The sequence below is a fragment of the Rhamphochromis sp. 'chilingali' genome (assembly GCF_963969265.1).
Source record: "Rhamphochromis sp. 'chilingali' genome assembly, chromosome: 2".
Lineage (NCBI taxonomy): Eukaryota > Metazoa > Chordata > Actinopteri > Cichliformes > Cichlidae > Rhamphochromis > Rhamphochromis sp. 'chilingali'.
Window position 1 is genome coordinate 1259307 of NC_137930.1, and position 24911 is coordinate 1284217.

The following is a 24911-nucleotide window of genomic DNA, read 5'->3' on the forward strand; positions in this document are numbered from 1 at the left end:
TGATGACGTGGCGGCAGCAGCTCTAAAGGTCAGTACGCCATTTTTCAGTGGTGATTAGTGTGTAACTGTGTTCTCCAACAAACTCAGGATGAATCCACTAAAAATACTGGAGCGCCGTGTTACCCCCACCAGCTTTGAACACAATGGCTGAGATGGATCCAAACATCACATTTTATGTATGTGGCTAGAGACCGCCCACAAATGCATGACGCCAAAGGCAGAGGAGAAGAGAAATCGCAGGCGTTTAAATCCATGCCTGCATCTTCAGACTGCAGATATGAAACACGTGTTTTATCCTTCACCAAACACATGACAGGAAGGAACGAGACAACGCCACCTTAACAAAATCTCATCCTATTCCTTCTCACCTCAGTCTAAAGCGCCACAACCGTTTCCACAAGGCCACTTACAGTGTGAGGCAAGCAACAGTAACAGTGACTTTGATGCGTCTTTGTTGACCAGCATGTTTGTCCCACAGTGGCCACCGTAGCCAGGATTACACGTGCAGTGGCGAGATAGCTTAAAGATCTTTAAACCTGTCAGAGTTCGGTCGAGCTCTCAGCATCGACTCCTCTACAGCGCTTTCTTTCGGGGGCCAGTGAAAGTCTGATCATCCGGGGCCGTGCGTCGCATTCGTCTAATTTTATATTAATAACGTGAATGAAAATGAGCAGAAGTAGATTTGAAGCGTCGGCTGGTCTAAAACAGCCTGATCTCATTTGTTTACACAGAAATGTGGAAAAAAGTGAAAATTGGTGGATTTTAGAGGAAGTTGCATGTTGAAGTTCAGCTTCCTGAAGCCGTATCACCGTGAACAGTCGGCAGGTTTACCGGCGAGCCTAAACAGAAACCAAAACCAACAGCTGGCACTCGCTCGTCCCTCGGACGCCACAAAGAAACGTGGCTTTTAATTTAACTCCTCGCTGGTTTTCACTCTCCAGCCCTCGCCGCCCTCGCGCTCTCTTTGTGCTGCGCCTGCTTTATGTCGTGTTTGAGTTTCTCACCTGGGTAATTCTGCATCATGACCGAGGGCATGCCTCTGTACCCGGGGTGGCTCGGCTCGTAGCCCTGGCTGTAGGCGTACGGTCCGTGCATGTAGGGCACGTAGCCCTGATGCTGGGCCAGCGGCGAGGGGAATTGCATGTGAGGCGGGCGCGCCTCCTTCCCGCCCCCGCGGAGCTCCTCGGGGGGCAGCTGCGTCCTACCCTCCGCCACCTCCTTCGCCGCCTCGTCTTTCTGGAGGCTCTCCTTGGGCCGCGGCCTCTCTTCCTTCACCTTCCTGTCCCGCTCCTCCTTCCACCTGTCGTCCTCCTGAAGTTTGGGAGCCTCCGAGTATTTGCTGGGGTAGACGTAGGACCACAGACGTGAGTCGGGCTCCTGCAGAGAGGGAGAAACCTTCATCAGCATCAAACTAACCTCAATCAATCTTAAAACACAAGCGAGGTGGAACGTGCCGTGACAGAGGGAGGACACCTGTACCTGTCTGTACCACATGGCAGCTTCGACGCTCGCTGCTCGGCCCGGCTCTGCCCCTGACTTTGGCTCTTCTTTCCCGTGATGCCCTCCTTCACTCAGCTTGATCTTCAAACCCTCGGGCTGGGCGGCGGGCGCCTTGGAGTCCTCTCCCTTCGCCATGATGACCGACTTGGCCTGTTCCGAAGCCGTGGCGGGCTCTTTGGGCTTCGCTGGGTTCACGCCTCCCCTGGCGCCCAGATCCGTGAGGCTGGGCGCCCTTGACAGAGTGGGCGGTACCGATGCCTTCTGCTTCCACTCTTCTTTCACGGAAGCCTCGCGCTCTTTGCTCTCCGCCTTCTTGTCAGCGTGGCGCTGTCGCTGCTCCTCGAAGTGTTGACGGTAGGCAGGGTTGGAGGCCAAGAGGTGGGCGTGGTAGGCCTGCTCGTGGGAGTAGGAGTAGGGAGGGACGTAGTACTGGTTGTAATAGAGCGGCTGGGCGTACATGTTGGAGCGCTGCTGGATGACTGATGGCTGCGGAGGCCCTGGCTCCACCTTTCTCTCCTCCTGAGGCTCCTCCTTCAGTTTTCCCTCCTCTCCCACCTCAAGCTCCTCCTCTTTCTTCACTTTCACTTGTGCTATCTCACCATGAGGTGGTGCTGCAGGCGCTGGTCCCGGGCTGGGGTTGGCATAGGTGGGGGAGTAGTAGGCGTCGTAGCTGGGGTAGTACGGCGAATCTTTACTGGACGCCTGAGGGGGAAACAGCGCCTTCTTGGCGCTCTCACGAGGTCCCTGGTCAGGCTCTGGCTTGACCTTTACCCCCTCTGCCTTACCCTCGCCGTCCTCCCCAGCATCAGAGATGTCAGAGTAGGCGGGGCTACCGGTCTTGACCGATGCGTTGTCGGCTCCGTTCTGGGTCATGTGAAGCGTGGGCGCCAGGCCGGCCTCCATCCTGCTGGCCACGCCGATGGACGGGCTGGGTGCGTTGTCGGAGAAACTGTACACCTTGTCGGCTTCGGCTTTGATGCTGGCGAGCCGGCTCTGCTGAGCTTCCGAGGAGCCGTTGAGCAAAGCGTCTGACGCCTCAGAGTAGGGGCTCTTGCCCTCCTCTGGCCTCCCCGCCTTACCCATCGCCTTCGGGCTGTCCTCTTCCTTTCCGCCATCCCTCTTCTTTTTGTCTTTCTTTTTCTTGTCCTTGGAATGGGCGGGGCTGGAGGCGGGGTCAGTGAGGGGCGCGGGTTTAGGCTGGACGTTTTTCAGCTGGGGGCTTTTGGGTACGGACTGTACCACTGAGCCCAGAGCGGGGGAGGATGCTTGGAGGGAGTATGGCGAGGGAACTCCGGGCGCGCCGGCGGGGCGAGTCAGCTTCAAGCCTTTCTGTCCCAGTTTCTCAGCTTTCCCCCCGGCCGTCATTTTCTTGACCTTCCTGTCGTCCATGCCGTCATTACTGGCCTCGTCAGTCAAACACGCCCCCTCCTCGCCACCGTCCGTCACCTCAGGCTCAGCCTCGCTCGTCTTCTTTTTAACCTTTGATGTCAGCTTGCCTGGTGAGGGCGAGGGGGCATCGAAGCCCCGACCCTTCGGTGTAGTGGAGCGAGCAGGCGAGATGGCGGCGCCGTTGCAGGAGGCGGGTTCGGGATGGAGGGCGGGGTCGTCCCCGTACTCGCTGTCACCGTCCTGGTCCAGTCGGACGTCCTGGTCGTTGTGGGCGCGGGCCTGGTGGTACTTCAGTCCGTTGATATGCTTGTACTTCTTGTTGCAGTTGGGGTGGGGGCAGTCGATGAGGACGGGGGAGGGGCAGGTCCGGTCCAGCTGTGGCGGCGGCGGCAGTGAATCGGCTTTGCTTCCAGGCAGAGGCGTCCCGGCGCCGGTCGAGTTCGTTCTCATGCGCTTTGACGCTTTGGTGTCCTCTGAGCTGGAGGTGGGGTCCATATCTGAGGCGGGCTTTGTCTTCCTCTTAGCGGAGGACGGGCTGGCTTTGGCGTCTTCGCCGCAGCCAGCCGTCTGACTCCCACGCCGCCCTTTGCTGTTGGCCGTGGCGCCGCGCGTCTTACTGCTGCCGCTGCCTTTATTGTCCGACGAGTTGCTGTTGTCGTTCAACGGCGTGTTGCTGCTGGGACGCATCCTCTTACCTCGACCGCGGCCGCTCCGCATTTCCACGTCACTGGTGGGAGACTCGCAGAACCTAAAAACACAGAGGTGGACATCAGCGAGCCGAAAGACACACCTGACCTCACCTGTACCAAAGGTAACCAAAGGTGTCACGCAGCCGACTCAAACAAACCATCGTACAGCACACAGAGCCGCAGCTGTCCATTATCAGTAATCGAGTATTGATTACTCCATCGAGTAATTGGATGAGACTTACGTTTGTCTTATTAATGAGCAATAATAAGTTGTTTTGTTTACCTGCATGAAACCTACAGCCTTTCCCTGTGTTTACGTCTGCAGGTATCGACCACGTGTCTCACTACAGGCTCATCTGTATGTTTGTCCCTGACACGTGTCTACGTGTTTACATGGTGGTGACTGAGCGTAGCAAGAACGAGCTTGTTTTATACTCGAGATCTCGGCCGAACGGCGTGAGCCTGAGTCGTTTCTGTACCTCGGCGGCGCCCAGTCGTGCCGCGTGCAGTCCAGCAGAGTTCCAACGTACGTCTTGTTCCTCCAGGTGACGTTCACAACCAGCATACCTGCAGAAAAACACACAGGCAAACCATGAACACGAGACATTTTTAGCTACTCGGCACGGAGGTTCTTTCAGCACTGTGTTTCGGCTCAGTTAAACTCAACTTGAGTTTTGAATTTCTTACAGCTTTACAAAATTAAAGAGAGCGCTGGGCCTTATATCAGCTTACATTAAAAGAAGCAAAGCGGAAACACTTTGCAAACATTATTATGGTGAATTATCAGAAACCACATATATTGTTTAAGCCCTCTTTCTGATCTCAGTTTTGAGCCGTCACATGAAATGTGTGAAAATTTCTGCACTTCTTTATAAAGAAGGTAGCCTCGGCTAGGGCGCGGATTACTTTGCCCACATCTGACGCCTCTGATCCTCCAGTTTGCTCGGCTGTCTTTCAACAGAGTCGGTTACTCTTGCTCAGCTACAGGAGGTGGTGGATCATCTAAAGCCTGTAGGCTCGCCCTACGATGCCATCCCTCCCCGTTTTCTGAAAGAAGTTTCTTCTACCACAGGTTCAACTATTTTAACCATTTTAAAAAGCAGCCTTACTTCAGGTGTGGTTCCAAAGAATTTCAAAGATGCAATTGTGCAACCACTTCTTAAGAAACCTGGGCTAGATACAAACGCTGTTGATATCTAATATCTAAGCTGCGCTTGGAAAAAGTAGCATGTAATTGATCCCGTTTTTGAATGCACAAAATGTTCAGATGATTTTCCAGTCTGGTTTTAAAGCAATGCATAGCACTGAATCAGCACTTTTAAGAATTTTAATGACATATTTTATCATGCGATTCTGGTGAAAGTGTCCTTCTTATCTTACTCGATTTAACTGCTGCATTTGACACTGTAGACCATGAAATTTCAATCTCGTGTTTGGAGCAGTGTGTCGGTGTAACAGGTTCTGAAATGGTTCAGGTCTTACTTAACAAACGGAGTCCTCCCGTGCTCCGCTGTCTCATGGAGTACCACAGGGTTCCATTCTGGGCCCTATCCTGCTTTCGCTTTATTTACCTCCCTTGGGCTCAATTTTTAGGAGACACGGACTCTCGTTTCACTGTTCTGCAGATGACTGCCAGATTCATATTCCTCTTAAAAAGAAAGATGGGTCGTCTGTAAATCGCTTACGAACATGTCTGGAGGACGTCAAGTCGTGGTTGGCGCTAAACTTTCTTTGTTTTAATGATTCTAACACTGAAGTAATGGTGTTCAGACCTCCTCCGCTGCTGTTCCGTGTGTTGCTTTGCAAACCCCGAAATCCTGAACTTAAGCTTGAAAGCCAGATCGGGTCGGTTGTAAGGTCTAGTTTCTTTCATCTGAGGCAGCTGGCACTTTGAAACAGTAATCCGTGTCTTTGCAACCGCTCGGCTGGGTTACTGTGATTCTCTTCATTTTGGGGTGAGTCGATCTTCTGTTCTTCGACTGCAGCTAGCTCAGAATGCTGCTGCACGTCTTTTGACTGGCACTCGTAGATGTGAGCACATCACCCAGTTTTATATTCACTTCATTGGCTGCCCGTGCATTTTAGGATCATTTTAAGCTGCTTTTATTTGTTTTTAAATATCTGTCCAATGCTGCCCCTCTGTACCTCTCTGAGCTCTTCATCCACACATACCCTCCCGGCCCCTCAGGTGGGCAGACCAGCTCCTCCTGAGCGAGCCCAGGACTAATCGTGAGCTCAGAGGGGATCGGGCGTTTGCTGTGCAACACTGTGGCAGCACCAAAACTGTGGAATGAGTTGCCTTTACATGTTAGACAGGCACCTTCCTTATCTGTTTTTAAATCACGTCTTAAAACATATTTATTTACCTTGGCTTTCAGCCAAACTTACAGGGGGATTTCCTGCACATTGCTTTCACTTTTTCACTCGGCGCCTGTCGCCGTCTTCTCTCGGCTGCTCTGGACTTTCCGTTTTACCATCCAAGCAGCTGATTGGCTCATTAGAAGCTGGGGCTGCGGACTTACTCTGGAGGCCTCTCTGCGGATGAATGCTGGTGATGTGTAACACCCTCAGGTGCTTTTATGAGCCAGTTCCTCGTCAGCTGATGCAGATTACGTTTTTAGCTAGCACTATCATAAATTTATATCATAAATTTGGATATCGGCCGACACTGATATGAATCTGATACAGTTTTCTTTAATCAATAAAACTGTTTTTTTTTTATATATCTTGCTGCATTTTGTATAAGTTCATACTCAAGTTTAAATAAACAACACTAAAGCTATTCTGTTATACTGTATGTAAAAAATGCACTGCGCCCAAAATATTTCATAGTTCAGCAAAACTGATCAATCTAGTAAACTTAAACCTGCTCCATCCTCCCTATTCTGGTATTTTAAAGAGTACTTAGCAGAAATATTAGGCAACCAAACTAATAAGGTTGCAAACTCCCAGCAAAAAAAAAAAAAAAAATAGGGAACCACCCCTCACGCTCCACCTCATGATGCTTAATCGACGTAATCAACCTTAATTTGATGCAGTGCGAAAAAAATGCACAGAAATCAATTATTTTTCAAGAAATATTAAATAGATTCAACATCTTTCTTCAACAAAACTGCAGACTGCACAGATGGTTCCCAAAGGAAAAAGTACTATACCTTACTAGGGTATATTAGACTTAACAGTTACTATATACAGTGATGGACTTCTATACATTTTACATCAGATTAAAACTTTAGGTGTAAGATTCAGATAATTATTTATTAAAAGCTCGACATTTTAAATGAGAATAAGAAAGAAAAGTATGTCTTTGTGCCCCCTTTTCCCAGTTAATGCCCTATCGGCCCCCCTGGCTAAACTTTGCTAGATCCGCCCCTGCACAGTTACCAGCGTCAGCTGTAGAAAAAGATCCTGGTGTAGAAAGTAATATTAAATACATTCTAACAACAGCTGATCAAGCTTAAACGTGCTGCTGCTGTTCAGCCGCTGGTTTCCTCTTTCTGGTGCAAAGTGGGCCAAAAACAAAGAAGAGAGCCGATCAGCTGATCATTGATCAGTTTCATGATTGAAGCAGCAGCAAGAAGAGGCAGTCGCTCCATATATTGGTTGATGAAATGCTGGTTTGGTAGCGAGGCTACAAATACTCAACCAGACCACAGGGCACGCCACAGCCTCTCGATCACGTGACCACACTGTTGCGACGTGCTACGGTTATGAGCCGAGTTACGGCGTGTTGCAAGTTTTGTGAGGTGCTTTTTTGATATTTAATGGATCGGATTACATTTTTTATTTCTCTCCGATCCAGTAATTTACGTCAGTATCGGGCCGATACCGATACGTAATATCGGATCGGTCCATCTCTAGTGCAGTTATTAAAAAAACAAACAAACAAACAAAAAAACAAAACAAAAGACTTCACATTGAAGTACAAACATCATTTTTTGTTGGTTTGAAAAAGCCAAAAGTTTTCTGACCCCACAATTAGGATGAAGGGATAGGAGTTAAGCTCCTCCCCTCTGGGGTCTCCACTTTAACAAATGAGTCCTCAGAGTAACTCCCCACACTTACAGCTCCTTTCTTCGATGTGCTGACGTGACTATATCAAAGCACGGAAGCTGCGAGTGCAGCAGGAAGCAGACGTCTAGATGCGACTTTCCTCCCCGGCTGGGACGCAGATATCGAACGCTTTCATACCAGCGTCACGCTCGGCGGGTTTCTGAGGTCGAACCGCATCAGTGATTGGCTGACAGTGGAGCTAATTAAAGAGTGAGATCGAGTACTTCAGCAGAGCTTTCCACTAACAGGAGCACTTCTAATGAACAGCTTCCTGCCCGAGCCTATCACCTCCACACAGGTTTTCCTCCAGCTACATGCCACTCTGCATTCGGCGTCCACAGGACGTGCAGACACGCTCACAGGACGTCACTGAATAAAAACTGAGATGCACGACTGTTCAGCAGGGCCGTAATCCAGACAATAAACTGGACCTGATCTTTTCACAGAGCTCCACACTGGCTCAGCATCAGCAGCTCTGCACGCACATCACACCTGCTCAGAGGGGTGGAGTCATGAACGTTCAACCCAAGCTGATAAAACTGATGCATGTGTTTGTTACAGTATATCAGAAGGTGGTTTTTTTCTCTGCAACAGCCAAAGGCAAAGAAAAAGTACTGACGGACCAATCATTTCATTTTTGTGGCTGAGTTATTGGTACCACTGCAGCTGCATGAGGCTCAGCAGCAGTGAGAGGTCAGTGAAACATCAGAGCATTAATGAAGCACCTTTTCTCTAATCTAACGGGAGTTTTGTGGAGTGAAGGTGCAGAAAAGCTTTCTTTTTGGAATAATTTGGATTGACAGGAAGACAGCGCGGTGTCCGCTCGCCGTCGCAGCTCGTAAAGGTTTGCTGCAGAAACAGAGAGTCTCTCGCTTCTTGTTTGGTTCGTTGTTCGTGTGCACGGCTCTTCTTCAGCAGAATGGGAAACGATGTTCAGGCCGGGGTAGTGCGAGTGCCTCTGATGAGCGCTCATTTTGTTCTTCAAATAAACACACGTAAAATAAAACTACGCAGCCATCTACTGCGATAACGCTTTTCTCACCGTCCTCCGTCTCCTGCCACACGATGCCCTCCAGGTTCACGCTGGTTCCCGGCTCACAGGGTCCCAGGCACTCCGGCTCGGTCGCCAGCGCCGCGTCAACGGTGTTCACGGCGATCGAGCGTGTGCGGACCATGATCTGCTCGCAGGGAGACGAGATGTCGCCGCTGCTGGGGACGGAGCCGAGGAGGTGGAGAGGGGGAGGAGCTGGGGTGGAGACTGGAGACTCCATCTGGACGGAGGACAGAGAAGACGAGAGAGAAATCAAACACGTGAGTGCAACCACAGGAGAGCTGGAAGGAAATCCAACCTAATGTTTAGTTGGTGCCAAAACAAAGAGAACCACTTATCACGTTAAAGAAATAAAGATCATTTATTCCCCGTGACGGGAACAGCACCTTTGACCTTCTTCAATCCTTGGCTGCCCATCAAGGCGGCACTCAAACATCTACCGTCTCTCTCTGAGGTAAAACTGCAGCTTCTGTGAATGAAGTCTGGTGCAGAACATCTCCACTTCCTGTCTGACAGCAGGTTAAATGTCTATTTAAACTTCACGCCTTACTTCGTCTCTCTGCCAAAACACAGAGCCATCCCCATCTGAGAGGAAGCAGTTTTTAATTATGGTTTTAAAGTCCCACCTTGACCCACCTGGAACATACACGTTGGTTTTCAGGTAAATTTGACAGTGCTGAGAGCCGACGATGAGGGCGGTCCACACCGTCCTCTTCTTTAAGAATGAGAGCTGCTGCCTGGATGCAGGGAAAACCGCTGAGGAGCAGGAAAACCTCAGACTAGCTCTCAAAGACAGAATGACAGGGGGCGGGGTTACACCTCCACTATTGGCCACAGACCATCCTTGCTCCTCCTCATTCAGCCGGAGCAGTATTTATTACAAGCCACATTCCTTTCAAGGCCACAGGCAGATCAGCCTCTCTCTGGATCTCAGACGGAGGCAGAGGGCTGACGAGGGACCCGACAGAACCTCGGGCCACTCCGCTGGCCGGTGGGTTGACAAAGCGCTAGCCTGAGGAGTGAAGACGAGGAGCGTTTGCTCAAAGGTTTCTCTGTTTTATTGTCACCTGACAGCATAAACCGCCTTGAGACGTCTGCTGTTGTGATCTGGAGCCATACAAATAAAACTGAGTTTAACAGGAATCAGGCTTTAGGGTCTGGACTAGTGCTGCGCCATATCATACCGCTCACGGTAACACCGGTGTAACGTTGGGCAACGATAAGAAAATGAAACATGGCGATAGAATATGGGTAAAAACGCGCATGTGCAGTGCTTTTGTTTTCATACGCACATGGCGGAAAAAGCACGGCGGCGACGCAGAACGAGAAGAGTGAAAGCGGATCGTTGAGTGAAACAGATGAACCAGAACTGGTTTGTAAAAATGCTGCAGCTTCACTGGAACTGGTTCAGCTTTCGTCCGTCAGATACACAACAAAGCACTATTTTTGGTAGCGCATGCTAGCGGGCCGTCGTTATTCATTCTACATGGTTGTGCTGAGGATGTCGGCCAGTTTCCACTGGAAATGCCTTTTGGTTAAACTGCCAGCAAGGAATTGCATTTGCACTGTTACATGTTTATATAATTTTAATGCACATAAAAAACAGCTGCTTGTTTAAGTGAAAATACACTGATGGAGTTTTTTTTGGGAGAAGGGAGCTGAAGGTTGACAGACGGATTGGTGCAGCGGCTGCAGTGATGCGGACGCTGCACCGGTCCGTCGTGGTGAAGAGGGAGCTGAGTGTAAAAGCGAAGCTCTCAGTTTATCGGTCGATCTACGTCCCTACCCTCACCTATGGCCACGAGCTGTGGGTAGTGACCGAAAGCTGGAGAGATTACAGGGAGTGCATAATTATTAGGCAACGTCCTTTCCTTTGGCAAAATGGGTCAAAAGAAGGACTTGACAGGCTCAGAAAAGTCAAAAATAGTGAGATATCTTGCAGAGGGATGCAGCAGTCTCAAAATTGCAAAGCTTCTGAAGCGTGATCATCGAACAATCAAGCGTTTCATTCAAAATAGTCAACAGGGTCGCAAGAAGCGTGTGGAAAAACCAAGGCGCAAAATAACTGCCCATGAACTGAGAAAAGTCAAGCGTGCAGCTGCCAAGATGCCACTTGCCACCAGTTTGGCCATATTTCAGAGCTGCAACATCACTGGAGTGCCCAAAAGCACAAGGTGTGCAATACTCAGAGACATGGCCAAGGTAAGAAAGGCTGAAAGACGACCACCACTGAACAAGACACACAAGCTGAAACGTCAAGACTGGGCCAAGAAATATCTCAAGACTGGTTTTTCTAAGGTTTTATGGACTGATGAAATGAGAGTGAGTCTTGATGGGCCAGATGGATGGGCCCGTGGCTGGATTGGTAAAGGGCAGAGAGCTCCAGTCCCACTCAGACGCCAGCAAGGTGGAGGTGGAGTACTGGTTTGGGCTGGTATCATCAAAGATGAGCTTGTGGGGCCTTTTCGGGTTGAGGATGGAGTCAAGCTCAACTCCCAGTCCTACTGCCAGTTTCTGGAAGACACCTTCTTCAAGCAGTGGTACAGGAAGAAGTCTGCATCCTTCAAGAAAAACATGATTTTCATGCAGGACAATGCTCCATCACACGCGTCCAAGTACTCCACAGCGTGGCTGCAAGAAAGGGTATAAAAGAAGACAAACTAATGACATGGCCTCCTTGTTCACCTGATCTGAACCCCATTGAGAACCTGTGGTCCATCATCAAATGTGAGATTTACAAGGAGGGAAAACAGTACACCTCTCTGAACAGTGTCTGGGAGGCTGTGGTTGCTGCTGCACGCAATGTTGATGGTGAACAGATCAAAACACTGACAGAATCCATGGATGGCAGGCTTTTGAGTGTCCTTGCAAAGAAAGGTGGCTATATTGGTCGCTGATTTGTTTTTGTTTTGTTTTTGAATGTCAGAAATGTATATTTGTGAATGTGGAGATGTTATATTGGTGTCACTGGTAAAAATAAATAATTGAAATGGGTATATATTTGTTTTTGATAAGTTGCCTAATAATTATGCACAGTAATAGTCACCTGCACACACAGATATCCCCCTAAAATAGCTAAAACTAAAAACAAACTAAAAACTACTTCCAAAAACATTCAGCTTTGATATTAATGAGTTTTTTGGGTTCATTGAGAACATGGTTGTTGTTCAATAATAACATTATTCCTCAAAAATACAACTTGCCTAATAATTCTGCACTCCCTGTATATCTCGCCTTGGTGTTCCTGCGGATAAGCTGGAGGAGGTGGCTGGGGAGAGGGAGGTGTGGGCTTCTCTGCTTAGGCTGCTGCCCCCGCGACCCGGCCCGGATAAAGTGGAAGAAGATGGATGAATGTTTGTGTTTTTTTGCACTAATAAAGTTGTGGAGTTGTAAAGTATTTTGTCTTGTGTCAATTATATCGTCAGTTATATCGTTATCACAAATTTTCAAATGTATATGGTAGAGCTGGGCGATAGAACGATAACGATATGTATCGCGATATAACTTTTACTCGATAGAGAAATTAAGCTATCGCGATAAACCTCGCCGCTCTTGTCCTCAAAAAAAAAAAAAAAAAAAAAAAAAAAAGGTCAGCCAATCCAAATTAAGTAGCGCAGAGCCGAACCAATCACAGCCGCAGCGTCACGTCGCGTGACTTGTTACGTGCAGCACAAGTGCCAAGCTGCACGTGTGTTTGTTTGGGAAACAGCCAGCGCGTAATGGAGGAAATGAGTGTGCCGACTAGAAAAATCAACCGAGCGTGACCGAAGAGAAAACAGATGATGGTTCCAACGCCGGAGAGATTGTCGAACGGAAGAGCCATAGAAGTTCCGTAGTGTGAAGGTATTTCGGCTATTTCAAGTCTGACAAAAACAGAGTAGCGTGCACTGTAAATTGTGCCGAAAGCAAGTCTGGAAATACAATAAACTGGTGCATGCGTCACACTGTGCGCCACGTTATTGTTTCGGTGAAATGAATTTCTACAATACTGTTAATTCTACTCTCTGCAGTGTTTAAATGCTTACATATACACACAGTTACTGTCCCTCCACACATACGACTCGGTTCTGCTTCTATGCCCCAGCTTTGTTTACTTTTTCCCACCGAGGCTTCTAGACTTCTGATTGGCCAACATTTCTGCACGGTTAGGAATCTAGCGCCACCTGCTGCTTTGGCATGTTCATAGCAGCGTTTTCCTTCATTTCTGCCTTTATGTGTGGACGGGATTATTTTTTAAAACGAAAACGGAAAATCTCCGTTTTCAAAAATACCCGTGTACGTGTGGACGTAGCCTCAGTCTCTGACTGGAAGCGCTAATTCGTCATTCGGCTTTTGTCAGACTAAAGTAACTGTTAAAACTGTTTGAAAAGCTCAGCTATACAACAAGGAGAGATTGAGAATTTCCTTTTAGTTCTCAGTTTATTTGATATTGACAAAAGTTAGTCAGTTTTGTCTGTTCTTCTGTAAAACAAACTAAGATTTATTTTTAGAATTAATATTTTGTTTCTAAGTGGAATTGACAATTTAGTCTGTTTCGTTTGTTCTATTTTGAAACTTAAACAATCTAATCTTGAATTAACAGCTCACTCAGGACTTCAATCCACTGCAACTTTAACCTTTAATCGCAGTTTAATCTTGAATTAGCAGGCTCAGTTTACTCCCCACACTAACTCCAATAAATGGATGAATTTAAGGCTTTTTAAGGAACCACACAAACCCCAAAGCTGAAGCTTTCTGAAGTTATTCTTAAAAGAGTCGGTTTAACCTCTGACGAACAGTCCAGCTAGCTGTGAAGGAGAAGTGTGTTTACCTGAAATCAGCCCTGAAAAACACACCTGCCAGTGCAGTGAAATGATCAGCGGTAGAACAGAGGTCCAAAGACTCCTTTGTTAATGATGACACGGGTCTTAGTGCAGAAGCTTTAACAGTGGGATTATCTAAACACAGAAACTGGGTTAGATTAGACCAAGTTTAACTTAGCTCAGGTTCACACGGAGCCACTTTTAGCTTGTCCACGGCCGACCGGGTCGGCAGTGACGAGCGCTTGGTTTGCTTTGGTTCTTTGTTCAGAGCTAAAAGCGAGCACATTTAGATCCTTTGACCACGAGGAGCACGCCGAAAACGACGCTCACATACATCATGTTCAGTGTGCAGCATGCGGGCTCCATCAACAACAAGGAGACACCATTATTTTCATTTGTTCAGGCATCAGCTTTATTCCTCTTACCTTTTCCCCACCCATCGCTTTCTTCAGATTTCGGCAGTCGCCCCCATCCACCTCTTCCTGCTCCGTCGTCACGACCTGGCCTATCCTGGCTGAGTCCAGCGGCGTGTTCCCGAGCTGCTCGGCCGTAGCGAGCTCGGGGGCCTGTTGGCCCTCAAAGGGTCCGCCTCGGGGTGCTCCTAACGGCAGCACCGAGGACTCTTTCTCAGCGTTCGCCGCTCCCGCCTCCATTTTCTCCTTCTTGCTTTTCCCAGACACCCCGTCCTTGTCCTTTTTCACCACAGGGAGGATGCGGGAGGGCTTACTCGACTTGTCCGTCCCCTTGCTCGGGGCAGAGTTGGCGTTCTGGGGCGGCAGGTCCCCGGGGACCCGGCCCTGAACCTCTTTTTTAGCTCCGTCTGAGTGCGGCGTCTTCACGCTCTCCTTAGAGTTTTTACTGCGCTTGGATTTGGATTTGCTCTCTTTGCCCGCCGTGGCGGACGCAGGGCTAACAAACTTTATATTGTCAGGTAAAGCTGCCACGGCGCTGGGAGGGGCCGCCATGCCCCCTCCCTCCTTGCTGCTCGACATCTCTAGCTTGTCCTTCTCTAAGTCGGCGTCCAGGTCAATGATCAGATTGCCAACACCGATATCCCACTCATCACCGCTGTCGTACGTGTCCACCGCGTTGGAGTCCACACCTTTCCCGCCTGCAGGGCCGCTGCTGAGGGACATCTTAGTAGGAGCGTCCCGGAGCGCCACAGGAGGGCTGCAGGAGGGCCACGCTCCTCCCAGCCGCAGGACGCCTCCTCAGGGCCGGACCCCACGCCTCCACCCGGCTCCCCGCATCGCCTCCTGCAGGAAGGACAGGTGAGACAAACCAGAAAAGAGCAGGTTAGATTAGCTTAGCCCCGCCTCCTGAGACAGAGTTCAGAAGTTATTTTTAACTTGATGACTATGATCGAAGGCCAGGAAGAGAACAACTTTACATTTTGAGTTGCTCATCCCAGTTTTACTGTTCACGCGGGGGAACAAAGGCACATGTTAGGAAGAAATTCAGTCGTAAACCAAACCGTCAGATGTCAAGTCTGTCTGCGGTTTCACAGCGATTTACACCAGCACAAAAAGCCTGAACCCGTCTGCACGCTCGCTGGTTGGTGGGAATCACGAGGTTGTGAAACAAAGGCCCTGAGTGACAGCGAGGACAACGCCCCGGCTTAGCAAGATCACACAATAAGGAGGTGCACCCGATTCACAACGAGGGAAAAAAGGTGCAAGAATTAAGCTTAATGGTTTGATCACTTTCAGAATATCCATGGAAGAGATGTAGCTGAAAACATGAACTAAAACGAAATGTTTTATTCAGGATCGGAGTCTCAGGTTCATCTTTGGTCCACAGAGCATCTCAGCACCACTGCAGGCTGCGACTTCCTGCTTGCTGTCAGTTCTGTTACTTCACAAAGACGACTACTCGTCAGGATAACGGTGCGCTGAGGGAGAACATGCACACCTCCTGCTCTAAAGCCTCCTTCAGGCCACTGATCACAGGACAGGAGCTCGTTGACCCCTGACCTTCTGACAATGCAAAGCAGCAGGAGCAGATGTGGGGAGGAGGCGGTGCAATGTTAACATCCTAAAGCCCCACCAACTCCACCCTGAGGCTAATTAAGGCGTATGTCTGATCAGTCCATATGTGGAGAGGAGGCGGGCTGAAGCGCTCACTGAAATGTCTGTGACGTGAACGCCCACGATACCGTACCGCTGCCGCAGCTGATTTATTCAAGTCCCAGCGCCGTTTACGAAAACAGGAAGTCGTTCCCGCAGGAGGAAGGAGGGCGGCACACTGCAGACGACCCAGGAAAATAAGTCCAGCAGAGCGGACTGTTTCCCTGGTACTCCTGAAGCCTGTTGATTAATACTCATCCTGTCCAATTACACCATTGTTCAAGAAACAAACTGTACAAACAGCTTCACAGCTGTGGGTCTGCTCCGCCTTGTTTTTGCACCGCAGCCTGCGCACCGTCGCCCTGCGTGCAGCCTCTAAAGGTTAAAGATCGTTAAACAGCTTCTGCAGTGATCCTACAGGATGCTGCAGGGCGAGCAGTCTTTACAAAGGTTAATCTTATTATACAGTTATTGAGGAAAAATTAACAGCTGCAGGCAAAAAACTGTTAATGGGAACTCTTCTGTTTTTAAATCAGTGTGTTCCAAACTTACAGATCATTTAAATTAATAATTTAAAGAAAACCACATTTGAACATTCAAAACGTGCAGATGATTCTTGAGATGAAGCGTCCAATTATTAAAGCCCCTCCTCACCACCAGCCTCCACACAGACGCAAAGAGGTGAACTCCAGAGTGTTTAAGCAGCTTCTGCTTAAATCGTGCAGCATCATGAAGAGGAACGAGACGAGCTCCACCTTGCTTCTCTCAGGTGAGCTTCACCTGAGGATGCTCTGAGTTTAACTGCATGTCTCACCTGTTGCTCACAGGTGTTTTTACCTGCACACTAAATTGTCCAAATGCAGTTCGTTTCAGAGCCGCATGAGATTCAGTCCTGACTCTGTGACGCGTGTTTCATTATTCTTAATAATTATTTGTAAAAAGGCCCAACAGTAGATTTTCCATGAAGGCATTAAAATGTTATTTATTCTAATAATAATAATAATAATAATAATACCACCACCACATACTATGAACATCACAGTATCTCCTGATAAACACTGTGATAAAACCTTCCTTTTGCAGGCACAGTGACTGCTACCTGCATTCAGGAAATCTCGTCTTATTATCGCCACACCTGCCCCCACCTGCAAGAGCACAACAGAGAAACATCCACCCTTCAAAGCAGTGTTTCCACCCACCAAACACCAAAACAAACACGTCGTTGTGAAATTCATCCAGATTAAGGCCTGACTGGGATTTCCACAAGTTCACAAAGATCTGATTCAAAACTCATCCACGAGGATAAGAACCCAACAAAAACCAGAGTGATGGATGTGTCTGAGGTTTTTGTGGACGGCCGTACAGAACGGAGCTCACGTTTAGTTCAAAATCTAACCGCAGCATTTAGAGAAACTCCTGGGATTCATACTTCTGTGACTCTACTGTACACACTGGTTAACCTTTAACCCGTCTGGCAGCAGTGCTACGAAGCACACTAACCGAGGAGACGAGGAGGCAGATGGACAGACAGGAGCTGTAGACATAATCCTGCTGCTAATGATTCAACTGCTCTGAGAAAACACACCAGCAACACCGAGCCGAACACACCATGACTGAGGCCGGTGCCAAACTCCAAAAGCTGAGCCATCAGACGCTCCTCCATCCATGACTCAGTTCAAACCTTTACCAAGTGATTATTTTGCAAATGTCACATATTACTATAAAACAGAAACAGAGTGTCAGTTGGACAAACATTCAGCCATCGATTACCCCGTCACTTAACTGGAAGAGAAATGCTTTTGTCTTATTAATAAACAATAATAAACACCCAAAACCACGTTTTATCTGTCAGAACAACTAATAAACCTTTGGATGTATTTATGCACCATATTAAAAACATTTTCTTAAATGCAAAAATATATAAATAATGTCAAGTAGAGTCAAAGGTCAAATAAAATAAAACAAATATGCAGTCAAAACTACGGCATAAAAACGGACCTGTACCGTCTTCTTGGCAGGCTTTCTGACGTTAGCGAAGTTTTCATGCTGCTGTTACAGCAGCCGGGCACCCCACGCCCCCCTTTAGACTCACCCCTGTTTGCCTCTCTGTAAAATAGCAGCCTGCCGTCAGCCTTCATCAAGCTTAAACTTACAAGCTTTCACGTTTCCACAGTAAAGGTTTTAATGGTGATCACAGCCACCGCGCTGCTGTTTTCTTTCACTCAGCCTCAACGCAGCGTGACAGTACGTGGTGTGTAAACAGTCTCCGCCCCCACGTTAAACTGTGCCAGCGCCATCGTCCCTGCTGCTGTTGTGTTCTCAGTGTTTCATAAAAACGTTTCTACTGCAGGTCTGCTTTTAGCAGATGTGGGAGAAACGCTCGTTTTAATAAAACGGCTTAAACGCAAAGAGAATTTTTTATAATCAAATAATTGGAATTACTCGATGAATCGTTGATGAATCACACTCACTTGGATTGCACAGGTCGCCTGATAGACGGGAACCATCTGCAGACAGACGGTCAGCGTGCGGACACGAGGCTCTGTCACCGAGCACAACTCAAGGCGACTCGGCTCGGCAGCTGGTTGTATCCCGGTTGTATTCCTGGAGAACAGGAAGAGTTAAATGTGACTTCCTGTGCATGTAGACAACAAGAGACATGTGATGTTCACTGATTCAGCAGTTAACTGCTGTAGTATCACAAACGTGGCCTCTTCCAATCGCTGACTGACGACAAAAAACCAAAACCACCGAGATAAACTTCTGTCATGGAATAAAACAGATGCTAACCATGTTTAGCTTTGAGGACGTAACTTGATGTTGGAAAAAAGTGATAAATCTCAACATATGTTAATGCAACATTCACCATTCTAACATTTTACATTATGTTAACAATGTCACATCGTGACTGAAGTACTGCGATAACATCGTGGGGATGTGGGATGACTCCCACCTCGACAAGTGGTTCAGCGAGTTTGTGTAAGGAGAGCAAATGAAAACACACTGCAGCAAACAGAAGCATGGCTCAAAAGCAGAATATAATGAAATATATTTTACACGTGATGACCTGTGGATAAATAAATATCTGACCTCTGGGGTTTGTCCTTGATGCTCACTGGGCTGTCATTCTCAGCTCATTGTTACTTAACTACCCTCTCATTTCTGACGTGTTCTCTCGTTTGTTTGAGTGTAAAACTGATTAATAAAGCTAGGAAAGCCCTGCTTTGGAGGCCTATCGGGGGTCCTGGCTGGGCGTGGGGCTCTCTGGAGGCCTGGGAATGGCGAGGAATCACCCAGGAGTAACTGAAAGACGTTTCTGGAGACAGAAAGGTTCCTGTCAGATCTACAGAGACCCTGAAAAGGCTAAACCATCTGTTCTCCTGCTACGGCTGATAGTTTTTTTTGTTTTCATCAGTAAAAACAATCAAACTACACATTAAAAAGCTGTGACGTTACCCACGCTGCACCTCCAAAGGCAGCAAACACCATTTTTCGCACAGACTCCTAATCTGCCTGTGCAAAAATGACTGAGTGGATTAGCTGCTGGCATTCATACCGCGGGGCTCCTCTCAGATCAGACTTTCTGCTCAACTGCCTCCAATGCCACACTTAATTAAAGGCGGCCAGGTGGCGAGACCTCCAGCAGCTGGAGAGAAAGAGGAGCCTGTTTCTGTGAAAATCCACCCTGAGAAGCTCTGGCTCCGGCACAGAGCTCCGCCAGCCGGGCTTTTCCCCAGCAGCAGGACAGAATCAAACCCGCCGTTCTGACGGAAACTTGGCCCGGGCGTCGCTCTCTACGCTACACGTCCCACACAGGCTGAATCCACGCCGCGGTGATTAACAGGCTGCCGGGCATCCTCTGTGAAGCACTGCGGGAGGAGGAAGACGAGGCTGGGAAAGCTAGCGTTGCCCCCACATCAGCCGGCATACTTTGCATCTATCTGTGATTTAAAGGTAAAACTAGGGCTGGGCGATATGGCCTAAAATCCATATCGTGATATAATTTGAAGCATAAGTGGTAACGATATATATCACGATATATTCTTTTCTTCTGTATAACGTATTTTCCACACTATAAGGCTTAAAATCCTCTAATTTTCTCAAAAATTGAAACTAACCGATTTGGGCAGAAATCTGTTAAAATGTTTTAGTACAGCTTTGGTAAGCTGCACTGCTTGATGGATTGTCAGAGCATTACGGCTGCCGTAGTGAGGAGCTTCGCGGAGTAATCTGGGTCCAAAACGCCGTCCTATTCAGGTCCCAAAGTCAAACGAACACTGAGAGTTAAAAACGGTCTAAATTCTTCCATCTTTAATAAAATGATCAGCGTTGCTGCTTTATCAGGTGTAACTATGAAGTTTAACATCCAGGCATCCATGAAAACAGAATTTATTACACTTAACGAGTTAGAAGTTAGCAGGAAGTTAGCAGAAGTTAGCTCGCTAGTTTTGCTAGTTACCTAAGCATGATGTAGCATGTTCTGACTGAGAGATTTCTGAAAACATTCAAACGTACAGCTCTGCTATCACTTCCAACATGAATGAAGACAGAAAACTAAACAGCAGATATATCCGACTGCTTTGTTTTGCTTAATGTGTCTTATAATCCCGTGCACCTTATGGTCCAAAAAATACGTATTTGACTTTTTTATTTGGCACACTGCAGTTTAATGTTGCAAAGCACCTCTTTTTAACTTCAGTGGATATTATACATGGTTATGCTCAGGATATGTCAGCCCATTTCTACTGGAAATGTTTTTTGGTTAAACTTTCAGCAAGGAATTTGCATTTGCACTGTTACATTTTTATAAAGCTTTAATGTACATAAAAACAGCTTCTTGTTTAAGTGAAAATAAATGGAAGGTTTTTTCTTTTGTGCTAGTGAAGTTGTGGAGTTGTATGCTGTCTCGCATCAATTATATCGTCAGTTATATCGTTATCAAAAATGTTCAAATATATATCGTGACAAATATTTTTGGCCATATCGCCCTGCTCTAGTCTCCACTGAAGACATACTGAACAGAGGTGAGCATGGACATTCACACTCCAGGTGTAGGGATGGGTAGGTTCTGACATAAACGGTAGTAACCAGACCGAAAAGCAGTGCACATTTCGGTGCTTTATTTTGGTGCTTTTTTTCCCCGAGATGTCACACACTTTGGATTCTAGCCAATCATTTTACGTTTCCAAGCGTAGTAGGCGGGCCCAGGTACGTACGTTCTTTTAGAGCAGAGCTACAGATTAAAAATGCCCAAGGCGAAGCGGTCAAAGTCTGGCTGTACTTCACAGCAAAAGATGCAAACTCAGCAGCAACAAGTGCTTTAAGCTGATACTGTGCAAAGGCCGAGAAATGCGCCGTATGATAGCTTGCTGCGAGACCTCACAGCGAGCACATCTACTGCGGGTGTGGTGCCTGTTATCGGACCCGGAGTTAGCAACATCCCCCAAAAACCCGAAGAGGAGAGTCCTGGCCCCTAGCCCTGCCAGTGTAGCAGAAATGATGAGGATGCAGCAGCAGCCGTTCTTCTCTGCGTGAGTAGCTTAATGTTGTTCATGTGTAATTTACGTTGAGTAGGCTAACCACGTTATTACATTAATGCAGGTAAGGTGAACTAGCAAACATCATCATAGCTACATGCGTCTGTCTTCTTGTTTGATAGAGTGATACCATATATGCCCTATCCGATTGTTCAGTCTGACGTCACTAGCCGTGTCTGGGTCTAAACTCCGCTGCAGGTCCATATATCAAACGATCACTGTGGCATTACTGAGAGTTGAAAAACTGTCTAAAGTCTTTCATCTTTAATAAAATGATCAGCGTTCTGCTCTACCAGGTGTAACAACTGAGTTTAACATCCAGGCATCCATGAAAACGGAATTTATGACATTTAACGGAGTTAGAAGTTAGCAGGGAGTTAGCTCGCTAGCTTCTATCGAAATACAATATAGCATGTCCTGACTGCGGGGTTTTGGAAACAAATTAAAACGTACAGCTCTGCTATCACTTCCAGCATAAATGAAGACAGAAAACTAAACAGCAGTGACATTTGTAGGGTTACTGAAGTTGGGCTAGCTGGTATATAATGATGTGCTACGTGACCGCTAGCGACACAGCTATGTTAGCATAATATAAACAAGCTAACTTTTTTTCCACTGGATAAAAGTTAACGTGAGTGTTCTCGGTGGTCAGGAACAAATGTAATCACATGGCAGGATGCTGTAAAAGGACCAAACTTCAGCCAGGAGAACAACTGAGATAATCCATCCACAATACGAGGTTAGTCATTCATAAACTGCTGCATGGGCTGGGCTGTAGCTACATCCTAAGGTTTTAAAAACTGAGCTTAAATAAATGATTAGTGGTAATAAAAGCCGAGGGAGGTCAACAGTGATCACTGACTGTTTTAGGAGCTTTTTGAGATTAAATAGAAGAAAATACAAAACATTAAACATGTTAACAACACAAAAGCCATATTAAACGCAGACTTTAGACCCGGAAGTAGGATTCGTCGTGTCATCCCTGAACAACCGGATAGCTGCAGAAAAGGCCATCATTGTTATCTTTTTACAAACAGCTAAACATGAGAGGTTTTAGGACAAAGTTTGTGTTTTCCATTGTTTAAGCATCGGTTCCAACCAAAGGAGGTATGTTGTATCAACAGAAAAGGCTAACTAGGTTACCATTTTTGCAGAAAAAAAAAAAAGAGACTGCTAAAAATAAAAACATAAGAGATTTTTGGACACAGTTGGTGTTCTCCATTCTTTAAGCACCGGTTCGAGCACCGTTTAAGCACCGGCACCGTTTCAAAAGTACCGGTTTGGCACCGGTACCGGATAAAACCTAAACGATACCCATCCCTATCCAAGTGTCCTAACAAGACACTTTCACAAGCACACAAAAAGCTGAACAGTGTGCTTTATTGTGTGAACTCATTATTGTGCAAAGTAAAACTGACTTAGTGATCATTCATATGTGTTCAGACTGACGGGGATTCAGCTCATAAATCATGACCCGGTGCTCTGCCAACAGCTGCCTTTATAAGATAGTTACTGGTATCAGTAACTCTGCCTCTGCATTCACATGCTGTCGCATCAATGCTGCACCACACAGCACCAAGTTTGACCGTCCAGTAAGAGAAAACGACAAAATCTGTCACTGACGTAAAACATTTTTTAATTAAGGTTTCATTTATTCAAGCCAAGTTACATTTGGCTTATAAAAATAAAATAAATGCACGTTTTGACCCCAAAAACAAAGACAAGCCAACTCTGATCGGTACTGATATCAGCACCCATGAGGACATCGGTCACAACATATTCAACATTAATCCCGATACTCAGTTTAGTCCAGATATTTTCCACTTTACGAGCTTTAAATGTTCTTATAGAACCCTCCTTGCACAATTATTAATGATTACACGGCCATTAAAGCAGGATTCAGGCGTCATTTATCTACAAGTGCTTCAGCTGTTTATTATCCTCTCCTCTGCATTTAAGAAACAAAAATGTCTGGCAGCAGTGTTGCCAACTCCTCAGTAAGGAAAATCGCTATTGGCGGTCCTAAAAGTCGCCAAATGACGTCATCGCCTAATTTGCATAATTGGTCATGCTAATGTAATTGTAACCTACACTGTTGGAGAGAGAAATAACATCGTGGAAGAGACAAAGTGAGTAAAAAACGTCCTAAATGCATTTAGAGTTTATTTAGAACTACAAATTAAATTTCTTTTAGTAATTATTGTTTTTTTTTAATGTCACAATTCCAACCCTGCTTGTTTACCCGGGCTTGGACCGGCAAAAGTGACCCGAAATTGGCGCTCTGGTGGAGTTACTGTGTGTGTGTGTTTATAAGTAGTTTTAAACCTTGTGATCCACAAAACAGCACAACAGTAAAGGAAGAACTGACAGCGTTACAGTCAGTGCAGGAGCAGCGGCTTCGCTCATGCGCGATTCATTTGCAGTTTGGGCGCACAGGTGTGAACATCTTCTGCAGCTGGGGGAGGACTGTCCTCCGCCTGTGAGCGCTTTGGCACGGGCGAGGTGCCCACGGCAGCACCGCTGCCTGTTGAGAGTATGAGCGATCCGCGTTTTCACGTCAAAAAGTCGTCATAAATAAGTCTCCAATAACACCAGAAAAAGTTGCCAGATTTGTCGCTAGTCGCTTTTTTAGAAAAAAAGTCGGTAAGGGGGTCTGAAAACTCGCTAAATATAGCAACAAAGTCGCTAAGTTGGCAACACTGTCTGGCAGTCTGAAGACGCTATAAACAGAAGAAAAACTCCCATGCAGCTAACAGCCGGTTCATGTGAAGACACGGTGCAAACACCCAACCGTGGCTGCAGTGGAGCAAAGGGATTTACAGCCAGTGAAAACAGGTCAGACACTGAGGTGCTTACAGCAGACACACAGTGCTGAGGACACTGATGATGACGATAACACAAAGTGCTCCTGTGAGGGACAGCTGGCAAAAACAATCCACCTTATACTGACAGATGAAGCCACAGACAGAGTTCACTCAAAATCCTGAAATTCAAACTGAGGAACAGAAGCTCTTAAACATCTTTGAGCAGCGTGACGACACCATGTGGTTAAAAACACCTCGAGGCCAAAGGTTCAACCTCAAGCTAAACAAAACATCCCCAACACGAGACCGTGAGGGTGAGCGCACCGGTACAGGTCAGAGGTCAGCCCACGCGGTTCCAGCCCTGTTGCTGTCCACGCCTCATTTCTACCGATTGACATTATGGGTCCTAATACAGCGGCGCCGTGGCGAGCCGCAGCAGCTCCTGCTGTTTTTACATTTTTCTTGTTCTTTCTAATAATTTCACGTGTCGTCGTTTCCATGCTTTACAGCAGTTTGTTCCAACTCTGTCCATTAATCATTTTTCACATTTCCCTTTCTGATGTTAATGAGTCATTTGCTGTGTTTCTCTCATAATTTCCTCTCATTTTGAACAGTTTCCAGTCCTTTTAGATTAGTCATTGATTATTGTTTCTTTCATAATTTTCCTTGTAGTTTCCAACAATTTTCCACCTGCTTTCCAGTTATTTACTCAGTGTCTGTGTTGTTTTCTGTGGACAGTTTGGAAGGCTGACTCTGTTTGGCTGTTTGTTGACATGCTGCACACGGACGACCACGTTTCATGCACCCAAACTGTCTCTAAGATTAGACTCAGGACGGGTTTGTGACTCCTCCTTACTTACTTTGAAGAATCAAACATCTCTGAACCACACGTGCAAACCTTCATCGGTTTAGTCACAGTTCAGGTGATGAGGGTGAAGTGAGCAGCAGCGCCTCCTGGGCCTGATGCGACAACCGCCAGAAAACAAACTAAACACAGAACGGTTCACCTGCAGAGCTCTG

The 24911-nt window shown here is 47.0% G+C and overlaps 1 protein-coding gene across 2 annotated transcripts in view; it reads right to left on the minus strand.

The window, feature by feature from the left end:
- Positions 1–24911, minus strand: part of znf609a (zinc finger protein 609a) — a 31755-nt gene that overhangs the window by 1628 nt on the left and 5216 nt on the right. For both annotated transcript variants that reach the window (XM_080876533.1, XM_080876534.1), the window contains exons 2-7: positions 18022–18154; positions 13910–14740; positions 8674–8902; positions 4058–4145; positions 1480–3637; positions 1005–1377 (exon numbers count right to left, since the gene is read on the minus strand). In XM_080876533.1, the coding sequence (XP_080732659.1) occupies positions 1005–1377; positions 1480–3637; positions 4058–4145; positions 8674–8902; positions 13910–14620 (3559 nt within the window). In that variant the 5' untranslated portion in view covers positions 14621–14740; positions 18022–18154. The remainder of the gene's footprint in view (positions 1–1004; positions 1378–1479; positions 3638–4057; positions 4146–8673; positions 8903–13909; positions 14741–18021; positions 18155–24911) is intronic.